The sequence below is a fragment of the Boleophthalmus pectinirostris genome, unplaced genomic scaffold (genome assembly GCF_026225935.1).
Source record: "Boleophthalmus pectinirostris isolate CB_2022bp ecotype Guang Dong unplaced genomic scaffold, ASM2622593v1 HiC_scaffold_4, whole genome shotgun sequence".
Taxonomy (NCBI): Eukaryota; Metazoa; Chordata; class Actinopteri; order Gobiiformes; family Gobiidae; genus Boleophthalmus; species Boleophthalmus pectinirostris.
In genome coordinates this window covers 28,931,572-28,952,790 of record NW_026571353.1, presented here as the reverse complement: position 1 = coordinate 28,952,790, position 21,219 = coordinate 28,931,572, and the positions used below count along the sequence as shown (strand labels likewise).

The 21,219-nt window shown below is 38.3% G+C and overlaps 1 protein-coding gene across 1 annotated transcript in view; it reads left to right on the top strand.

Annotated features, from left to right (window-relative positions):
• dock8 (dedicator of cytokinesis 8) overlaps nucleotides 1-21,219 on the top strand; it is a 176,461-nt gene that overhangs the window by 74,738 nt on the left and 80,504 nt on the right. The window contains exons 9-22 of the mRNA XM_055161427.1: nucleotides 4,616-4,765; nucleotides 5,185-5,265; nucleotides 6,365-6,527; nucleotides 8,114-8,250; nucleotides 8,338-8,431; nucleotides 10,210-10,372; nucleotides 13,601-13,718; nucleotides 13,793-13,863; nucleotides 15,951-16,095; nucleotides 16,690-16,791; nucleotides 18,871-18,966; nucleotides 19,034-19,268; nucleotides 20,287-20,451; nucleotides 20,561-20,739. Of these exons, the coding sequence (XP_055017402.1) occupies nucleotides 4,616-4,765; nucleotides 5,185-5,265; nucleotides 6,365-6,527; nucleotides 8,114-8,250; nucleotides 8,338-8,431; nucleotides 10,210-10,372; nucleotides 13,601-13,718; nucleotides 13,793-13,863; nucleotides 15,951-16,095; nucleotides 16,690-16,791; nucleotides 18,871-18,966; nucleotides 19,034-19,268; nucleotides 20,287-20,451; nucleotides 20,561-20,739 (1,899 nt within the window). The remainder of the gene's footprint in view (nucleotides 1-4,615; nucleotides 4,766-5,184; nucleotides 5,266-6,364; nucleotides 6,528-8,113; nucleotides 8,251-8,337; nucleotides 8,432-10,209; nucleotides 10,373-13,600; nucleotides 13,719-13,792; nucleotides 13,864-15,950; nucleotides 16,096-16,689; nucleotides 16,792-18,870; nucleotides 18,967-19,033; nucleotides 19,269-20,286; nucleotides 20,452-20,560; nucleotides 20,740-21,219) is intronic.

Here is a 21,219-nt window from a genome sequence, read left to right as displayed (position 1 = left end):
TTGAAACACACAAAACACAAAAATGCAACCGCTTTCACAAAATGGAAAATGTTTTTTGTAACTGTGAAAATAAACATGATTATTCCCAGTAAAATCAGGTTTGGATTTGAAAATAAGTATATCTTTAGAGACTGAGGAATATTAAAGGTCCTGTATTATACCATTTTCAGATCTATGGCTACGTTTATATAATGATGATGGTCTGAACAGAAGCGTTTTTACTTTTTATTTTTGGAATTCGATTGGGTATGCATGCCAGGCGTCTAAGTGGTGATGTATGTGACGTAAACGCGTACGCGACGTGAGCAGGTCAGACCAGAGTTTTGCGTCTTGGGCAGTGTAGACGGAAACTCTACAGCAGAGAGTATTCAGCTTTTCCACTCTGGAGGATGGTTGCGGATTTTTGTGTTTTTAAGCCCCAAAAACACTGTCACCGTCTAAATGAAAGGCACTTCCGATAAAATATTGTGTCGTTTTTACCCGCAAGCGTTTAAACGTCGTGTAAACAAGCCCTATGTTATAATATTGTTTCCTCATCAGAACCTCTCAGACAGAAAAACACTCTGTTCCACCTTGTGATGTCATGTGGTGATACAGGAAGTGCTCCACTGTGTTTTTAAACTCCATACACCTTCACTAGAATCATTTGGATAATTTCAGCCCTGGAATTTCCAATTTCAATTGAACTATTTTAAAAGGTAGCTTTTGTATCTATTTTATCTTTAAGTATCTATTTGATCTTTAATGTTATATTTTATTAAAATTTTTTATAGGTATATTTATATTTATTGTTGTTATTATTTGGCTATTTTATGTACATATGTTTCGATTATGTACATCATACTGAATGTGAATTTAAACTTATTGATTTAATTTTGTTTAATTGATTTATATATATATGTTTTTTGGTGAGCTTGTCCTTGTCCTTTTTTGTGTGTGTTTATTGGAGTGTTTGTTCTAAACTAAAAATGTTGATCAATAAAGTTGTAAAAAAATAAATAAATAAATACAGGTTAACTTGAACTTTAACCTGAAAACTACCACTTCATGACATCACAAGGTGGAACAGAGCATTTTGAGCTTTGGAGATGTAGACAGACTAATAAACCAGGATTTCTCAAACGTGTATGAATGAAACAAAACACAACTCCAGGTATGTTTTTGAGGAGATATCAACATTCTAACATGGCTTCGAGCTCACAGGGCGTAATATAGGACCTTTGACCAGTGTAGAAAAAACGTACTATAGCTTTAACACATAATCCTAAGACTATTACTACTAATGCATTGTGATGAGAAGGCTTATCTGGATATCAGTGATCCTCCTTTCTATTTTTAGTAACAATAAGTCAATAATGAAATTTAGCTTGCACTGTCACGATATAGGGCATAGGTTATTGAAATATCATTTGTTTGCCCTCTGTTTCCTTGTTTTTTAAGACGTTTCTTCTTGCTTTGAAGAAACTGATAAAGCGCTGTCTTTATGGGTCATGTTGTCAAGCTTGTTTTTTCACTTAGTTTTAATTAAAGTGGAACTAAAAGGTATTTGACACTAGCCCATTTTCCTGTGTATCCCCCATTTTTAAAGACATTATAATCCTCCCGAGCTTTGTTCGAGCTACAGATACCCGGAGCTGTATCTCATTCTGTCTCCAAGGATACCAATAGATGTTTGTTTTAAATTCACATCTGTAAAATCAGGAGCAGATGTTCCTGTAATTCCCCATAATGCAATGCGATTATTCTTGTCTCTGTAGCCCATATGCCAAAGTGGAGACACACACAATCTGACCCAACATGTGGCTTTTAATAACCACTATCATGTTTCAAAAGAAGAAGTAAAAGTTGATTTAATGGGGCTGCACAATCACATTTTAATTGTGATTAGAATTTATGTTTCAATATATGACAAAGTGTATATATTTAGGGACAATTAAAGTCTCTAAGTGAGCTTTAAGTCATGTTATAATGTTGTTACCTCATCAAAAACATACCTCAAGTTGTGTTTTGGTTCATTCACTAGGGGGGTAACGGTTCACAAAAATCACGTTTCAGTACGTACCTCGGTTTTGAGGTCACGTTTCGGTTCATTTCGATACAGTATGGGAACAAAATGTAAAAGCATTTGTTTATTGTTTATTTGTGTGTTTATTAAACCAACAATTTGCTTTAACATTGTACAATCGGAAAAATAAAATAATGCAAACAGCAAACAAAACTTTTCAAAAAGTAAAGTGCGCAGCACTAACAGTTCCAGGATGAAGTTTTACTCAATCTTCATATTTTTTGCCAGAAAACCCAACTTGCGGGGGAGGCGGATAAAAGGTGAGAGTGAGAACCGTAGCGAGATGACCGAAGTTTTGCGAGGTTTCACGTGGTTCGGAGGGACGTAGTCAAGGCGGGGGGCAATTGTTGTCAAGGCAGCCGCCCTAACTATAAAGCGCTGCGGGAAACACTGCCACTCGAATCACAGATGAGTTCCCTCGTGAAAACCAAAGAGCCGAGCCTTCCGTGTAGCTTCACATGTAGTGGCAGAGTGTTAACACACACAAATTGCGCAAATTCACTCGAGCACAGCTGCGCACTGAACCGAACGATCCGTATCGAAACGGTTTGGCGCAAACACATGTACCATTACACCCCTATCATTCACGCATGCTTGAGTAGCCCTTTATAATTAGTTTGTCTACATCTCCAAAGCTCAAAATACTCATGAAGTGTTTTCATGTTACTGTAGCTACTGTTTACCTTTTGTTCAGGTGATATTGGCGATTCCAGGGCAGAAATTATCCAAATAATTTTAGTGAAGTTGTATGGAGTTTAAAAACACAGTGTATTACCACATCACAAGGTGGGACAGAGTGTTTTCAGAGTGTTTAGGCAGTTTTAACAGCCTAAATATGCATGTTTTTTTGTGTTAAACATGTGTGAATGAAACAAAACGCTCCTCCAGGTCTGTTTTTGATGAGAAAATTATAACAAAGATCAGAAAATAGAGTAATATTGGCCCTTTAAACTAGTATTAATCAGTCAACCAACTCTGAAAATTGGGGACAATATTGTTATAATTAATTTTTATTTATTATTTTACTTGTTTGTTTGTTTACGTCATTCATAAAGTATAAAAAGACATTTACCAGTGTCACAACATCAAACATACAAGAAATGAATGAAAAGGAGCAGAAAGAAGAGTCATCAATGTATTCATGACTCTTTTTGAAATTTTCATGAAAATCTGTCTGGATACTGTTTTTCTAGGCTGAGCTGTTGTCTGATATTTTAATAGCTAAGATTTTTTTCTTGCAGCAATTACCAAGATGAAGAGCAGTTTCCTATTGCATCTTGGATACAAACAGCTGTTTTGACCTAAATATGTGTTTTTTTCTTTAGTACTTTTTGTGTTTTCGTTTAATTTTAATATCACGTTGAATCAAACTATGCCACAATATATTAGTTGATAAAAATAACTTAGGTTCATAGGCTGTAACATGATGACAGTTCGTGGCTTGGTGGATTCCAGTTAACATATTGAACCAGCTCAGTTGAGTGTTGTACTGTGGTCTGTGGAGTTGGATAACACGATGACAGAGAGAGCTTAATGGATTTTAACTGAGAGAGAGATCACATGACACGAGCCAGAGGCATATGGGACGAATACTGCACTAGTCGTCTCTTATGTCATGGTAGGAAATGCATAGCTCATACATTAATACTGTTGTTGATAGACTAATGCAATGTAGACACCAGCAGGCAGTAGTGCTATGAAAGGGCCCACATTACATTTTACTTTCTGTTATAATGTTGTTTCTTTATCACAAACAGTCCTGGAGTTGTGTTTTGTTTCCTTCACACTTGTTTAACACACAAATCCTGCATATTTACGCTGAATTCTTTCCTCAACACTAGAATCATTTGTAAAATTTAAAGGGACAGTTCAGAATTTTTGACATAGGACCTAATTTCCTAGTGAGCCAGAGTGTTGGAGACGTGTGGAGACGCTTTTTTAAATATTCGATCCAGTCTTTGTATTTGCAGAGGTCACTGGTGCTAGGCTAGTGCATGTCAATGGCCATAGTTAGCCTGCCACTAAAAACAGTCTTACCCACTCCACAAAACACCCGAAGCAAAACTATTATTACACCAGACTGTCGATGTAAATGTCTGTGTCGATAGAATACTGTTTGAAATAAAACTAACCTTGCACCACATGAATCATTGCATCTTGAGGGACTATTTTCTCATATATCAGTCCGCCGCTGCCAAGCTTTCTATCAGGAAGTACAACCCGCTGCTGCTGCTCAGATATAAATCCTTCAAAAGCAAGGTTGGTTTTACTTCTAAAATTATTCTATCAACACAGACAATCACATCGACAATCTAGCGTTATAATTGTTTTGCCTTGAGTGTTTTGTGGAGTGGGTAAGACTGTTTTTAGTGGCAGGCTAATATCTGAACTATAGTTATCTGATACAAATACATCTGATCTGAATACCTAATGAAATGTTTCTGTTCTACAATTAATTTTTTTCTTGTTTTCAGACTTTTTGTGACACCCTATTCAAAAATCACACTTATCCATAATCATTTATTTTGTCATGTCTGTTTTTTTCTGCAGATATCTGAGAACTTCTACTGTGACTTGAATTGCGATCAGTTTAAAAACTTCCTGAAAGTTCACACCCCTCACGTGGATCACTCCACTCTGGCCCGTTCTGCCATCTTCTCCATCACCTACCCTTCCCCCGACATCTACCTGGTCATAAAGGTATGTACAATTCTGTTCCAGATTTTTACTGTCTTAAAAACATAAAAAAAAAGAGCTAGTTAAATTTTAAACTATATTCTATATTGTAATTATTAACCACGATGAGTTTATAAGAGCTTTTCACAACTTTCACAGATCTTTCACAACAACTAGCATGCTAACAGTGCACCAGTGTTATTATAAAATGCCTTATAATCAGATCCAGGCAGCACACAACAGTCTCATTTTTACCTCAAGAGCTGCTTTTATAAAACATCTGTACTAGAACAAAACAGATTTGACTTAATTACATAACAAAAAGTGGGTACAGTCCCTTTAATCAACCTTTTTACTCTAGAATATTTTTTTGTTTTGTGATGATTTGGCTTTACAAATAAACTGTTTAAATCTGGTTTAAAACTTGTATTTGTTTGTTACAGCTTGAAAAGGTGCTGCAGCAGGGGGAGATTGCAGAATGCGCCGACCCTTACTTGACCCTGAGAGAAACTGAGTCAGGGAAGGTATGTGTGTTAAATTAGCACTGACACAATTTTAAAGGTCCAGTATTATGCATTATTCTGTCTTTTTAGCTACTTTTTACACTGTAACTTTGATATTCCCAGTGTTATCATTTTGATTGAACTTAGATCTATAGTAAATCAAGGGCGTAGGTTTGCATAGGAACAGTGGGGACATGTCACAACCAATATTTGGGGAAGACAAAATAGTTCCTACCGTTTTATTTTAGTAAACAAAAAATAAAAAAATTTATTCAGATATTTTTTCCAAACTCAGTAGTATTAATTTAACACGTTTTAGTTCACATCTTGTTTATGAGTCATTCTGAGATGTATTCAGTGATATGAAGACAGGGTTACTCCTGCCGCTATTTCACTGGCTGTAACAGAGTGATGTCATTAGTGGAGCCAGGAGCCTAAACTGGGGAAGCGGCAGGACAGGGCCAGCACCTGAAGATGGCGGCTTTGAGCAGGCGTGAGTGAAGACGATTGCGCCAAGCTTTGAAAAACTTTGCAAAAGAAACTCACTTGACTTCATCTTCAGTTAAACTTGTCTTATAATGAGTCGCTGCAGAAAAAGAGAGACTATCACCACAAGTGCACCTCCCAACGGAGCCCAACTCATGCACTGTGAACAGCCGGACTCTATTGACAATATTCCATGGAAAAATGTTTGGGCATGACCTCACAAATATCTCATCATCAACAAGCAAAGAGAAATCTGCTACAAACTTCTGCTTCGCTGTTATCAAGTGAAGAATCATGTTAAAAGGGCAATGGACACAAACTGAAAAATGAAACCACCTCTCCCTTATTTTTTGGACCTGCCCAGACTGTGTGTTTTTGGAAAGAATTCATAAATCATTTGGGGGGCGTGAGACCAAACCTACGCCCTTATAGTAAAATATATTGGTAGGTTTTGATGTTACAAATTATTACATGAAACAAAAACTGGCACAAAGGTCATTGCCGTCTTATCAACTTAAATAAACAAAGCTGAAATTACATCATATTCTCTCTCTATTGTATATTCTCTTGCTCTCTCTCTCTCTCTCTATCTACATCATGCATCATTGATATTTCTGTTATCCCTGTGTATCAGAATAAGGACAAACTGGATAAGCTGCGGGGTCAGGCGGAGACCTTCTGCTACAGACTGGGGCGTTATCGTATGCCCTTCGCGTGGGCGACCGTCAACATCATGGAGGTCATTTCCACGGCAACAGCTTCAATGGACACTACTGACTCGGACAGCTTAAGAGGAGGCAAGTGTTTCAGTAAAGTTACACCAGGGAACATTGATTTACTCGTATTGTGTAGTTTATAGGCAGTGGTGTAGTGGGGATTATTTAAGATGAAATAAGATAAAGATAAGATAAAGCTACAACACATGTGCACCAGAACTAAACCAGGTCTAAACCAGGACCAAACCGGGTCTAAACCTGGTCCAAACCAGGTCTAAACCATGACTAAACCACATCTAAACCAGAACTAAACCAGGTGTAAACCAGGTCCAAACCAGAACTGAACCAAGTCCAAACCAGGTCTAAACCATGACTAAACCACATCTAAACCAGGTCTAAACCAGAACTAAACCAGGTCGAAACCAGGTCGAAACCAGGACCAAACCGGGTCTAAACCAGGTCTAAACCAAAACTGAACCAAGTCTAAACCAGGTCTAAACCAGAACTGAACCAAGTCTAAACCAGGTCTAAACCAGGACTAAACCAGGACTCAAAACCAGGTCGAAACCAGGTCGAAACCAGGACCAAACAGGGTCTAAACCAGGTCTAAACCAGGTCTAAACCAGAACTGAACTAGGTCTAAACCAGGACTAAACCAAGTCGAAACCAGGTCGAAACCAGGACTAAACCAGGACTAAACCAGGACCAAACCGGGTCGAAACTAGGTCTAAACCAGGTCTAAACCATGACTAAACCAGGTTGAAACCAGGACCAAACCAGGTCTAAACCGGGTCTAAACCGGGTCGAAACCAGGTCTAAACCAGGTCTAAACCAGGCCTAAACCAGGACTAAACCAGGTTGAAACCAGGTCGAAACCAGGACCAAACAGGGTCTAAACCAGGTCTAAACCAGAACTGAACCAGGTCTAAACCAGGACTAAACCAAGTCGAAACCAGGTCGAAACCAGGACTAAACCAGGACCAAACCGGGTCGAAACTAGGTCTAAACCAGGTCTAAACCATGACTAAACCAGGTTGAAACCAGGACCAAACCAGGTCGAAACCGGGTCGAAACCGGGTCGAAACCGGGTCGAAACCAGGTCGAAACCAGGTCTAAACCAGGACTAAACCAGGTCTAAACCAGGTCTAAACCAGGACTAAACCAGGACTAAACCAGGACTAAACCAGGACTAAACCAGGACTAAAACAGGACAAAACCAGGACAAAACCAGGACTAATCTTGTACATAGAGAGAAGCTCCACCTGAAAGTTACACGATGCACCGTTAAAAAAATTATACCTGGTTTATAATACTGACTCATTATTTTTTGGTGTGTGTATTTTTTTTGGTGTCAGTTAATATCTAGAACAATAAAATTAAATCATAATGTTCAAGAAATCCCATTAAGACAATATAATAAAAGCAGTCAGATTCTTTTGGTATTTAATTAATTTCATGTAGTATTTTATTTTATTTATTTTTCATTCATTCATTTAATAGGGACAAGCTTGGACATTAGACTTCTAACAAACTATAATAGCCAAGGCTAATTTCCATTGTTTCTAAGTTTTAAGGTGTATAAATTGTGATTTTACGCAGGGAGTTCTCAAGTAGTATCAATCTGTTTACTTTAGTTTGAACTGCTTTTGGATTTCATGTATTTCCAGGTAAATCCAGCAGTATAGACCGGCGGATTCAACTCCCCAGAAGAAACTCTGAGCGCTACAGCACTTTCGAGGATCAGTTGTGTAATATTTCTTCCTTCAAATGTGCAACCATCACCATCAGCACCATCTTCAAACAAGTAAGAATTCAACCCACAAGACTTTAAAGACTCATCTCAGTCATGTTTAAATTTTACACATTTTCATTTATGTTTTTTTTTTGTCAGGAGGGTGATCGCTTGAGTGATGAGGACTTGCTGAAGTTCCTTTCCGATATTAAAAAGACGTCCACTCCACAACGAAGAATAAAGACAATTCCAGGTTGCATATCTTATTTGCTTCACTATACAGAGTGTACAGGGATCTTAAAAGTCTTTAATAGGGTCTTAAATTGCATGTTTTTAAGTTAAGGCCTTAAAAGTCTTAAATTATGTTGTCCAAGTCTTATTTTTTTCACAAAGGTCTTAAGTTTCATTAGCCTATTTTTCTGTATATGCCACCGGGCTGCAGTGCAACGTTAAATGGAGATAAAAAAAACAACGTGAAATCATGAACATCTAATTTGGAGTATGTGCAAACAATACTTTGGTTTCTGGCGCCGGCGGCAATGAGTAAACAATCAGTAGAATGGAGGAAGACGTTGGATGGATCATGGGGACGTGTAGGCTTTTAGATTTTAGATATAATACCGGTAGTTGTTTGGTCGTTAGAATTGGATCTGGTGTTTTTCGCCCACATAATGGGTGTGATGTTGGTCTAAATTTTCATTTAAGTGATCTTTAAAAGGTCTTTAAAAAGTCTTAAATTTGGGGTAGTCAAACCTGGGGATACCCTGTTACAGTAATCTGATGAATAAAAGATAATAGCAGTAACGTGCACTCCTGCTGGTTCATGAACTGCAGTTTAGTCTGGGATGTCACATACTGAGGACATAACAGAGAGAGCCCTGTACTTGAATTTGACTGTCTTAAAACGTGAAAAACAGAAGTGGTTCATTTTAAATAGTTTGCAGTGCACCAAGGATATTCCTCAGTCAACAACTAGCATGCTAACTGCACACATCCTGATACTTGGACAAGAAAACTCTTTATAATTAGATGCAGACAACAAGCAGCCTTTTCATTTATTCAATTACAGGTGGATTTATAGCTCAAAATACCTAAAAAAAAAAAAAAAAAAAAAAAGAAAGCAGGCTTTCCTCTCCACAGATCTGACCTATAACTTAGTCTGGTTTGGTTTGGAAAAGCATTGATACTTGGACAAGAAAACGATTTATAATGAGGCTATGTTTATATAATGACGGTCTGAACAGAAGACGCAAAAGTGGAGTCACGTCTTCACTTTTTATTATGTGTTTAGACGAGTGTTTTCAGGAGGAAATCTGTGTGCATACGGTGACGCAAAAGTGTGTAGAATTCGATTGGGTATGCAGGCCAGGCGGCTAGATGGTGACACTAGGTGGTGATGTATGTGACGTAAACGCGTATGCAGCGTGAGCAGATCTGACCAGAGTTTGGGCAGTGTAGACAAAAACGCTACGGCGGAGCTTCTTCAACTTTTCCACTCTGGAGGGTGGAATCAGATTTTTGCGTTTTTAAGCCCCAAAAACACCAGCACTTTCTAAACGAAAGGCACTTTCTCGTGTAAACAGGCCCTGAGATGCAGACAGCACTCAGCCTTCTCATTTTGACCCTATGTGAGGAGTTCATTCTGCTTTCTGATTGGAATTGAATTCAGAACCGAAATACTCAATATTTACTTCTTAAAACACAAACAACTATTAAATTGTCAGTAGAATTAATAGTTAATTTGAACACTTTTCCATATCTCACACATAAATGATAATCATATGATAATTTAAAGTCGGACTGAACACCTAAACTCTGGAGACGCTGGAGGCAGTGTTTTTATTCTTTTGACCACAAAGCTGTTCATTTACATTTCTTTGGTAAATGGTAAATGGTCACATTTTTCTATAGCGCTTTTCCACCTTCAAAGCACTCAAAGCGCTTTACAACAAGGAATTTTCATAAAAAATGCCACTTAAAGAAAAATCCTCTACTACCTTTCACTGATCTAAATGACCTTGTTTATTTTAGGCAACATCCGACTGGACATGTCCCCTCTCCACGACACTCCTCAGGCCTGTTTGTCCACAGAGCTCATCCCTCTGATCCCAGCGTCCGAGAAAACCATAAGACCCGTGAAAGAGGTGCTGGAGTTCCCGTCCAGCGAAGTCTACGTCCCCCATAGCATTTACAGGTTAGTGACTTGAATGCTTTGAATGACATGATTTGAACAAAATATAATGGTTTGATTGTTCTAAAGCCATTATAAAAAACTTCAAAATGCAATAAGGTGCAGTAGACCTATGAACTTTCTGGTAGATAGTAATCTTAGTATTGGAATGTTATCAACTATTTGTAATGTCTGGTATGCATGTTGTAAATGCCACTGTAGAATAAACACAGACTAATTCATAACGCATTTTTAATTGACATGTAACACAGGTTTTGATCTTTATTTTTTATTAGTCTAGGAGCCACTGTGCAATGAAAACAATTCTTGGCCCTTGTTAACATGCCACATCTGCTGCCTGTGTCCAACCAGGAAGTCAAATTATAAAACAAGGCAATAAAAATTGAAGATATAATTATTTTAACAATGTTATAGTGTAGTTTACTGTATTTTCCGCACCATACGCACTCATAAGCCTCCAACCCCATCAAAAAACGACCTATACACGAATCCACTCGGGTGTCCCAGCACGACTTCAGTAAACTACAAAGCTGCACCACCTGCAGCTCATGCAAACATACACAGAGCAGACAGCGACCGCACAGCGAAAAACACCCACAGCCACACTCATCACTCCACGCCACCGACGAGGAACGGAACGGAGGAACAAACCAAAAAAGCGAGTGCAATGTGCCACTTCTAGACACAACTAAACAACTGAGTCACTGCGAACACGCCGACAATCCAGCGGTCCCAGACAGCACCCTCCCTACACGCCACAACTGAACAAATCCCAGAGTCACCGTGAACGCGCCAAACAAAGTCCCACTGACCCATCCAACTGTTGTGTTTCATTTAAAGTCCGGTGCGGTTTATTTGTGAAAAAAGTTCAAAAATAGACCATTCAATGACAGTGCGCCTTATAATCCAGAGCGCCCTATAGTGCGGAAAATACGGTAATATAATACATAACATAATGCAGTTTAACTCTCTCTGCTGCCTGAATATTTCTACTACATGGCGATAGATTAAACCGTTCCTATCTTAAACATTTTTGCGTTATGTAATACGTATATTTGAACAGAATGAAATGCAAATAGTTTTTAAGTAACAAAAGCACGACTAAGTGTGTGAACAGGTTTGTGCTCAGGCCATGTCACTTGAGGAATGAGCTACGAAAACAAGCTCAAAAACATTGCTCAAGAGGTTTGTTGCGTCATCGCTATTGTAGAATCTATTTTTAAGCTTTTTTTTGTTCAGTGCAGGTTTGTAATCGTCAAGTGTGGAAACTAGGGCTTTCTATAGTTATTTTTGTATATTTTTATACTTGAACAACTCCTGGTTTATAATATTAACCGAACCTTCAGGGCCTTTGTAGCGTTAATTATTATCTAGCACCACAAAGCTGTTTCTTTTTTTTTTTGTAATTTATTAAAAGAGCACTGCTTGTCTCCATGGAGATGTCATTGCTTTGCTTAGAGTGTTAGATGGTTTGGCATTAAACTTCTCCTTGGAGACAACAGAGGGCACCACCAGGCTAAGTTACACGTCAGATCTGTGCAGAGGCAAGCCTGCTCAGAGTGTGAAGGTCTGTCCATGTATTTTTGAGCAATAAAAACACCCATGATTGAATGAATGCAAGATAGATGAAGTGAATGCCACATTATCTAACATCCAGAAGTTACATAGTGTTTTATTTATTTTTTTCATACGTGCCACAATGTATGCGCATTGATATTTTATTATAAATTAAATTAATATCAAAATAAGAACAGTACATAAAAAATAAGAGGACCATAAAACTGTTAAAATGAATGAAATACTTTTTTTGTCCAAAGTCAGTGAATTGTGTCATTCATTTGGAACTATTTAACACTCTTACAATTTAAAACAAAGTCATATATTTTTGGAATAAGTGTTGCATTTAACAGGAAGATGAAAGTAGGTGAAAATAACACTCATGTTCTGATACAAACTTTTTTTGTACCAGTAGTGTGTATTATTGTGTACAGCAGAGATACCATTTAACAATACTCAGTAAATGCAAACATTTCATTAACCATAATAGACCTGGGTCTATTTTTTTTTTTTTTTAATAATTCCTCTTGGTGAAAAATTATCCATATAAAAGTATTAAAGCATCAGGTCAAAAATATTCCCTTTGTCATTTAATTCTGTCATTCAGTCTATAATATTTTGTTTTTTAATAATCATTAGTGACACATATAAACATGTCCAAATGTTGTAATCTCAGCCTGATATCATCTTTAGTGGAATCTATGGTATTTCACCTTGTATTTTCATAACAGTTAAAGTGTTGTAAATAATGTCATTAAGTATTCAGGTACTTTGTTTTGCTTGGCTGTGCATCTATTGAACAAATAAATGTAGCAATGGTGCCATCTAGTGTCTAAAAGTGGAAGTACCCTATATTCTGATGAAGCGCTTCACCTGTTAAGTTCAATATAAAGTAATGTTTGTTACTGTAATGATCCATACACTCATTATACTGCTTTTGAAGCACAGATATAAAATATAATAACTGTATTGTGCTGCACCTTTTGAGAAAATATTTATAATTTCCACATTTGTCCCATAAACCTTGTATATTTGTGCATGATACAGTAAATTTAATTCATGCCACTGTGTTCAAAATGAGGGCTGCTTGTGGTGAAAGTTATTATAGTTTCAATTTTCATCAAGTTTTAAGGCTCTGTTATTGTCTTAATTTCCTCAGAATTACACATGTTCTGTAGGGCTGTCGTCCTTTAGTTGTTCGACCAATTAATCGGTCGATGGTGTCTCAGTCACCAAAATTCATATTAGAATCTAAACATATTAGTCGATTAGGTATATATATGGGACAGCAGTGAAAAAGAGAAGTTACTGAGTGAATGACTTAACTGATTTTGTATTTTTTGGTGTTTAGTTGTAAAAAGGCAGATTAAACTCATGATTTATAAGTTTAAACAGTATAAATACATTGTTTCCTAGTACTTTTTCTGCATAATTAGCTGTTTTCGTTGTAGTCTTGTGAGTGCAGTTTGGGTCAGATACATAAAGATATGTAATAAAGATATGTAATAGTTTTGAGAGCTTTTGCCACACCCCCTTTTTACTTCAGGTCAGTAGGACCTGTCTTTAGTCGACCAAGAATTTCTTTAGTCGACTGCAGCATTAACATTTTGACATTTTACATATTCATCATAGCAGTGTAAAGTAGTTTTCATATATTTCTGTTTCTCTCTATAGGAATCTGCTGTTTGTGTATCCTCAGCGGCTAAACTTTGTGAACAGATTAACATCAGCCAGAAACATCACCATTAAAATTCAGTTCATGAGTGGAGAGGACCCAACCTGCTCTATGCCGGTATGTACAAACTATAAAATCTTTAGTTGATGTACAAAAACCTCGAAATATTAAACAGCTTTTGTTGGTTTCAGGTAATTTTTGGAAAGTCAAGTGGTCCTGAGTTTGTCCGGGAAGTCTACACACCAGTGACCTACCATAACAAGTAAGTGTTTTGTAATACTGACAAAAAAATATTAGACTTAGGCAACGTTCAGACTGCAGCCTGAAGTGCCCCGAATCCGAATTTTTTTCGCCCCTATGCGACCTGTATCTGATCTTTTAATGACAGTCTGAATGACACAGATCGGATTTTTTCAATTGCGACCCAGGCCACTTAGATATAGCCGATCTTTTGACATGCAACTTCAGTCTGAACGGCCAGGTCACATTCATCCGACCTACACGCCAGAGTCTTGTCAGTGGAGGGAAAGCGAGGTTAGCGAGTTTATTCATATTTGAGGAAGGAGGGGTCACTGTACTAAACTCTTGCCGGAACGGGGCGTTTTTTGAAATGATTGCCAAAGAAATGGCCGAGTGCAGCTACAGGCCGTCCTGGCTCCAATGTCAACAAAAAATAGAAAGCCTACGAGCCAAATACAAGGAGGCTACAGACTCAAACAAACGAAGTGGCTGTGGACGTGTAACCTGTCCATTTTATGAAGAACTGGATCATATTTTGGGAGACAAGCCCACTACTCTACTTCCGTAAACACTGAGCTCACTTGCTTTGTGTGACGTGTCCTCTAATGCACATGCAGGACATTTTTGGGGCATTTAAAGTTCACACTGGAGATCACATACAAGTCTCATTTAATTGGAAATGTGAATTACCTTGCAAAAAAATCTGATTTCTCTAAAACTTCCGAACTGAGCATTAAGCCCTGCTGTCTGAACTTAGACTTAGACTTAGACGAACTTTATTGATCCACAAGGGAAATTTGGACTCAGTAGCTCAGTGTCAGCACAGGCAAGCTCCATATAATTGCTTGTGTATAAATTGACATTTTGAAGCAAATAAGCCATACTAACACCAACCTCTTTGAGACATTTAATTTAAATCTTTTGTCTAACTCTCGGATATGTCCAGCTTGTCTGTTATTAAAATGTAATCCCCAATTTAATCTTCCAATTTAGTCGCAAAACTACACTGACACTGGATTGACTTGGCAATTTTCTTAAACTTACTTAGAATGTCCTTTGTTTTTCAACCATCCACATCGTACAGGATTTGACTGTGACAGAGTATAGGCAACATGGTCTGTCCAAATAAATACAATAAATAAAATAAATTCAATGTAAAATAAGCAACACTGCAAAAAAAAAAGTTCTCTATTTGATTTAAATGTAGTTGTAAAAAAAAAAGAAAAAAAGGTTGTATTTTATTCACAGTTGTCCTTGTTTTGGTCTTTGTTTGGTCTCTGTTAAGTTTAAATATCTGACTCGTTTGACTTGTTTGACTAGTAAATTAAAGCGTCCTGTATCTCCCACAAATGTAATAATCCCTGTGTACATAGAAAACAGTAATAGTTATGTATAAACTTATGTATAGGCCGTCATGTGAGATTATAATAACAAAAAGCAAAAATATAAATAAGTATCTTATATTTTTTGCTGCATTCACACTTGCATACTACACAGCAAAATTGGAACCAAACAGGAACTTAACCAATATTGGACTAGGACTAGACCTGGACTAACCCAGGACTAGAGCAGGACCAAACCAAGTCTACATCAGGGCTAAACTGGGCTCAAGTCCAACTAGGCAAGTGAACTTATTTGTGTTGTCGAGTTGTGTTTTGTTTCATTCACACACATTTAACACATAAATCCTCCATATTTAGGCATATTAGTTCTTCTCTCAAACAGAAAACACTCTGTTCCACCTTGTGATGTCATGTGCTAATACAGGAAGTGCTCCACTGTGTTTTTAAACTCCATACACCGTCACTTGTTTCATTTAGATCATTTCAGCTCTGGAATTGCAAATTTCTTCTGAACAAAACATAGCACAGGTCGCTGTTAACCTTAAAACGTACCACTTCATGACATCACAAGGTGGAACAAAGCAGTTTTAGAGATGTAGACACACTAATAATAATGAGTTGATCAAATGTGTGTGAATGAAACAAAACACAACTTCAGGTTTTCACATTTTAACATGGCAAGAGTCAGTTTTGTGTAATATAGGATCTTTAAAATTCCATGTTATTCTTTTTGTCTTAAAATACTGTGTTCTGTATTTTTGCTCAGGTCCCCAGACTTCTATGAGGAGGTAAAAATAGCGTTGCCCGCTCGCCTCACAGAGAGACATCACCTGCTGTTCACTTTCTACCACATCAGCTGCCAACAGAAGCAGAACCAGAGCGGGAGCTGTGAGACTCTCATCGGATACTCCGTACGACTTCTACTACTCTATTTTAAAGGACTTGCATTACTCTATTTTCTGATCGATGTTATAATGTTGTTTCCCGTTAAAAACAGACCTGGAGTTGGGTTTTGTTCCATTCACACATGTTTAACTCACAAGCCTTGCACATTCAGGGGGAGAAAATACTTTTCCACCTTTTGATGTCTTGTGGTAATACAGGAAGAGTTCCACAATGTTTTTAAACTCCATACACCTTCACTAGAATCATTAGAATGATTTCAGCACTAGAAATGCCAATCTCTACTGAACAAAAGGTAAAAAGTAGCTGTTGAAAACTACCGCTTCATGACAACACAAGGTGGAAAGGAGCATTTTGAGTTATGGAGATATAGACAGTTTAATAATGCAGGGTTACTCAAACATGTGAAACAAAACACAACTCCAGGAATGTTTTTGATGAGGTAACAACATTTTCACACAAGAGTAAATTTTTGTGTAATATAGGAACTTTAAATACTTTTAAATACTTCCATAAAGCAGTGCAATGCAATACAGTATAATATTAATATGTATTTTGTATTTTGAAATGAGAAATGAAATGTTTTTTTTTATGCATTTCAGTGGCTTCCCATGTTGCATAGCGATCGGCTGCAGGCGGGTCAGTTTTGTTTGCCCATTGTTTTGGATCGACTCCCAATAAACTACTCTCTTCACCCACCAGAGGTACACACACACACACACACGTACAAGCACACACACACACACACATGTACAAGCACACACTCACAGAGCCAACTGTATGTAGGGCATATCCAACCATTTTATAATTACTGTGTCTATGGCCAAAACACAAACATTTATAGAAATAATGTGTGCTTGGTTCAGCCAGCCTATACCAGTATAAAGAAGTGGACTAAGGGACCTATAGTGTGAATATGGAGCCAAGCTGCTTATTAAGCATAGAAATTCATTTTACGAACAAAATAGCAAAATAAAAACACTAGGATCATGTCGAGTGGGTTAATGTGAACATTTTAAGACCAAAATGATGAGTGTCATAAAAGCAGTTACAGAGAGGGGTGACAGTGTTTCAATACAAAATGAATTGGAGCTAGAGTCAGTGGAGCTGGAAGCACCCCCATGCTCATTTCCTATTTGAAACACAATGGCTAGAGGGTTACTTATGTCTGTTTATGTTTTTATTTATTATTATTAGAGCCCCGACCGATATATCGGCGGGCCGATATTATCGGCCAATATGGGCACCTGGAGACATATCGGTTATCGGCCGATATGCTTGCTGATATGGGCCGATATTTCACGTGTGCATGTTATACCTCGTTATAAAGCTTAGGCTCTCTACATTCTGTTCACTTAATCCAATTTACAGACAGATAAATGTCCTCATATGTGACTCCGCATCAGTATTTATCTGCGGTGTAATTTGTCTGTGTCTGTGTCCGTACTGTCCCTGAACACACCCCCCCAGAGTGACGTCACTTCACTCACGTGTGTTTGTTTACACCCGCAGCGGTGCGCAACACTGAGATTATATTCTTTTTACGACAATCGGTTTGAGTCTGGATTAAAAGGACATTTATTAGTGCAGACTTGTGATGTGAGTGTTGGAAATACATCGACTTTGAAGCTAGTTTAGGTTTTGTTAGCGATTAGCTGCTGTAGCTCCCGCACATAAACAGGCTGTTTTCTATTGGTCTATTGTAAAGTGATTATATTGTCCGTACATTTGTTACTGGACCTGCATTGATATGTAAATGAGCTGTGAATAGACGTGTGAATGATCCACATTTATGCATATAATTAATTACCGCTGTGCGCACGGCTAAAGGCTAATAGCGGTAGTTTCTTTACTAGCTAGGAGTTATGGGTCGGTCGCGATCGAACCGGCTCTTTGAAGCGAACAACGGGAGCATGTTTCTTATTGGGAGCCGTGTTTTCTCTTTTTCTCACTTTTTCTCTTCAAGCCACGTGTAGACCCGTAGTTTGACAGCAGCAGCGGCTGAAAACGAAACTTTCAGAAATATGCGTGTGCACAGGATTTAAAAAAAAATATTTGGCTGCAGTTCAGCATAAAATGAATAAACCAGGACTAATCTTGGGCTCGAGTGCAGGAGAGAGATAGAAACCGAGTCCCGACACTCAGACCTGGTTAAGTTCTGGTTTAGTCCTGTTTCACACATGGTTTAAATCTGTTTTAGTCCTGGTTTAGTCCTTTTTCAGTCCTGGTTCAGTTTTGGTTTAGTCCTGCTTGCAACAAAACAATCTCAAGAGTCGCTTGGGAGCCGAAAGAGCCAGCTGCTTTAGTGAGCCGAGCCAAAAGAGCCGGTTTTCCCAAAAAAAACGGAATACCCATCACTAGTAGCTAGAATGTGATGCAAAAATGCCATTAGGCCAATCTACTGTCTGTAAATATGATGTAAAGAGGCAGAACAACAATAAATGTTGCCTAAATAAACCCAATTTAGAATCCACTAGAGCCAAACCTAAGTTTTTTAAACAAGTCAAGATTTACAGTGAATTTTTACATCACTAAATATATCGGTGATTATATCGGCTATCGGCAGCTCCAACTCCCATTATATCGGTTTCATATCGGCCACAACAAAATCCATATCGGTCGGGCTCTAATTATTATCCATTTATATGTCCATAAAGAAGCTTACAAGTGTGGGGAAGGATTGAAAATGTGGTATTATTGATGTATTTCTTAACATAAACCAAATTAAATGTTTAAGTGGAGACATAAATACATAATAATATTTATTTTTTCTCATTTTGCAGAAACTCCCTCCTCAGGTTCCCCCAGTCAAATGGATGGAAAGTCATAAAGGACTTTTTAATCTTGAGATCCAGGCTGTGTCGTCTGTGCACACTCAGGTATGACTGCAAATCAACTAAAATAGTTCAGGACCTATCTTTTAATACGTCTTATTACCTTTTCCAGGATAACCACTTGGAGCGGTTCTTCACGCTGTGTCACGCTCTGGAGGGTGGGGCCACGTTCCCTCTGAGGGTCCGAGATGAGAAGATCCCAGAAAACAAACTGGAGCACGAGCTCAAACTCAGCATCATCTCCCTGTCCTCCTCCAGCCTGGAGCCTCTGGTCAGCTTCCTCCACCTGGTCCTGGACAAACTCTTCACTCTCATCATGCAGCCCATGGTCATCGCTGGGCAGACAGGTGAGAAGGCAACCACGTCAGGGCTGCAACTTAAAGGGGATGGATTATATTATTGGCTTTTATCAGATTTTAATGTTATAATGGTGTTCCCTCATCATAAGTTTACTCCTTGCATGTTTGAGTAATCCTATATTGTCCTGCGTTTGAGGCTTAACTGCTCAGAGAAATTAGGTTTTCTCCTACCCCCTATCTCTGCCCACTGCCCTTTGCTTACTTGCAAATAAAACATTATATATTATGATATATTCTATATATACAGTATGATGAAGGCTGAGTCACACATCACATCACAATTGTGACTAACCTAAAGCTGAACTTAACCTACATTAAACGAGAACTAAACTATGGCCTAAGGTTTCTTGGGCAAACCTCCTTGTGAAAGCCTGGATTAAGTTTTAAGTTACCATTGAGATTCAGAATCTCTTTTTCAAGAGAGACCTGGATCTCAGAAGCTAAGCAGGGCTGGGCCTGGATAGTACTTAGATGGGAGACTGCTGGGAATTCCAGGTGCCACAGTGGTACAACAGTGGTAAAAACTGTTGTGTCCTTAGGCAACTTTACCTAGTATGAAAGTGTGAACACAGACTAAAAATAGAGCCGTGTTTACATGACTATACCATTATTTACTTTATAAACTCAGGGCACCATCTCTAATAGTTTTCCAAACATTCTTGAACAAGTAATGCCCCCATCAACCTAAAACACAACCTGATCCTCTTCCTAAGTAGTCCTGGATCCTTGGGCATTGCATTGTAGTCACCCTCTGCTCCCGACCAGTTACCCAAGCAGGATAGAAGTCTAATGATATAAAGTGTACCTACATGACAGCTTCATTCTGTGTGACTGAATTATAACTCTCTAAAAAGTATCTTATCCTTCATGTTTGACATAAATGAATTGTAATTCTCTTGTAATATTGTGAATACTAAGCAGCAGTTCATTTCGTCCATTATATGTCAATGCTTTAGTCTGGTCTTTCAGACACAACATACATTGAGCGTCTGTTTTTGTCTCACAGCGAACCTTGCCCAGATCGCATTTGAATCAGTGGTGTCCATCGTCAACAGTCTTCACAACAGTCAGGAGCTGATCCGAGACCAGCAGGGACGAAACTGCCTCTTAGCCACATACCTGTACTGGGTCTTCTGTCTGCCCGACCCCCCAAAAGACATACACATCTCAGGTAAGAACGTTTACAAGCAAGTTTTGAAGCAGAAATGTGTGAACACTACAAAAATCTAATAACTACATGAGGAAAAAAATCTGTTTCTCCTGTTTATAAATGTCTCCAGGTCCAGGAACCATCACGGCGTCCATAGAGCCGTTTCCCTTCAGCACTATGAGCAGAGTCACAGCTTCTGCCATCGGGAATATGCTTCTGCAGTCCAGGGTCCGCAGCAGCAGTAACCCCGACATCCCGGGTCCTCACAGCTCTGCAGAGGACAATGAAGTGCAGAATATACTCGCCAAGGTAAACAGATATGAGATTACATTAAAAACTCCCTATTGAACTTTTCTGGTAGGATCATTCAGCTTCTCCATGGAGTTGTTATGGCTTTGGCTGGAATGTTCCACAGTATAGCATTATTTTTTTTTAAAAGCCAGCAGGCAATCTCAGTCAGATCTTTGGAGAGTTGACCTTGCTCTGAGATTTTTTGGACCAGTAATAAAAAAATGAAAAAATAAATGAATCCAAGATGAATAAAAGCCAACGCACATATTTTATGTTTAATCATGTTATGTTCTATGCACATGCACACACTGGGCGATAGACCCCGTGGCTTGACTAGGGTTTGTTGAGTTGTAAAATGGCTTGAAGCACATGGATTTTGCACTTATGCACTGAGTACACACATGCCTGGTATTCAACTTAGCAGTTCAGCACCTCCTCCCCTCCCGTTTCTCTCCGTGCAGGGAAACTCTTGTCTCTTGTCACTGCAACTATTACCTG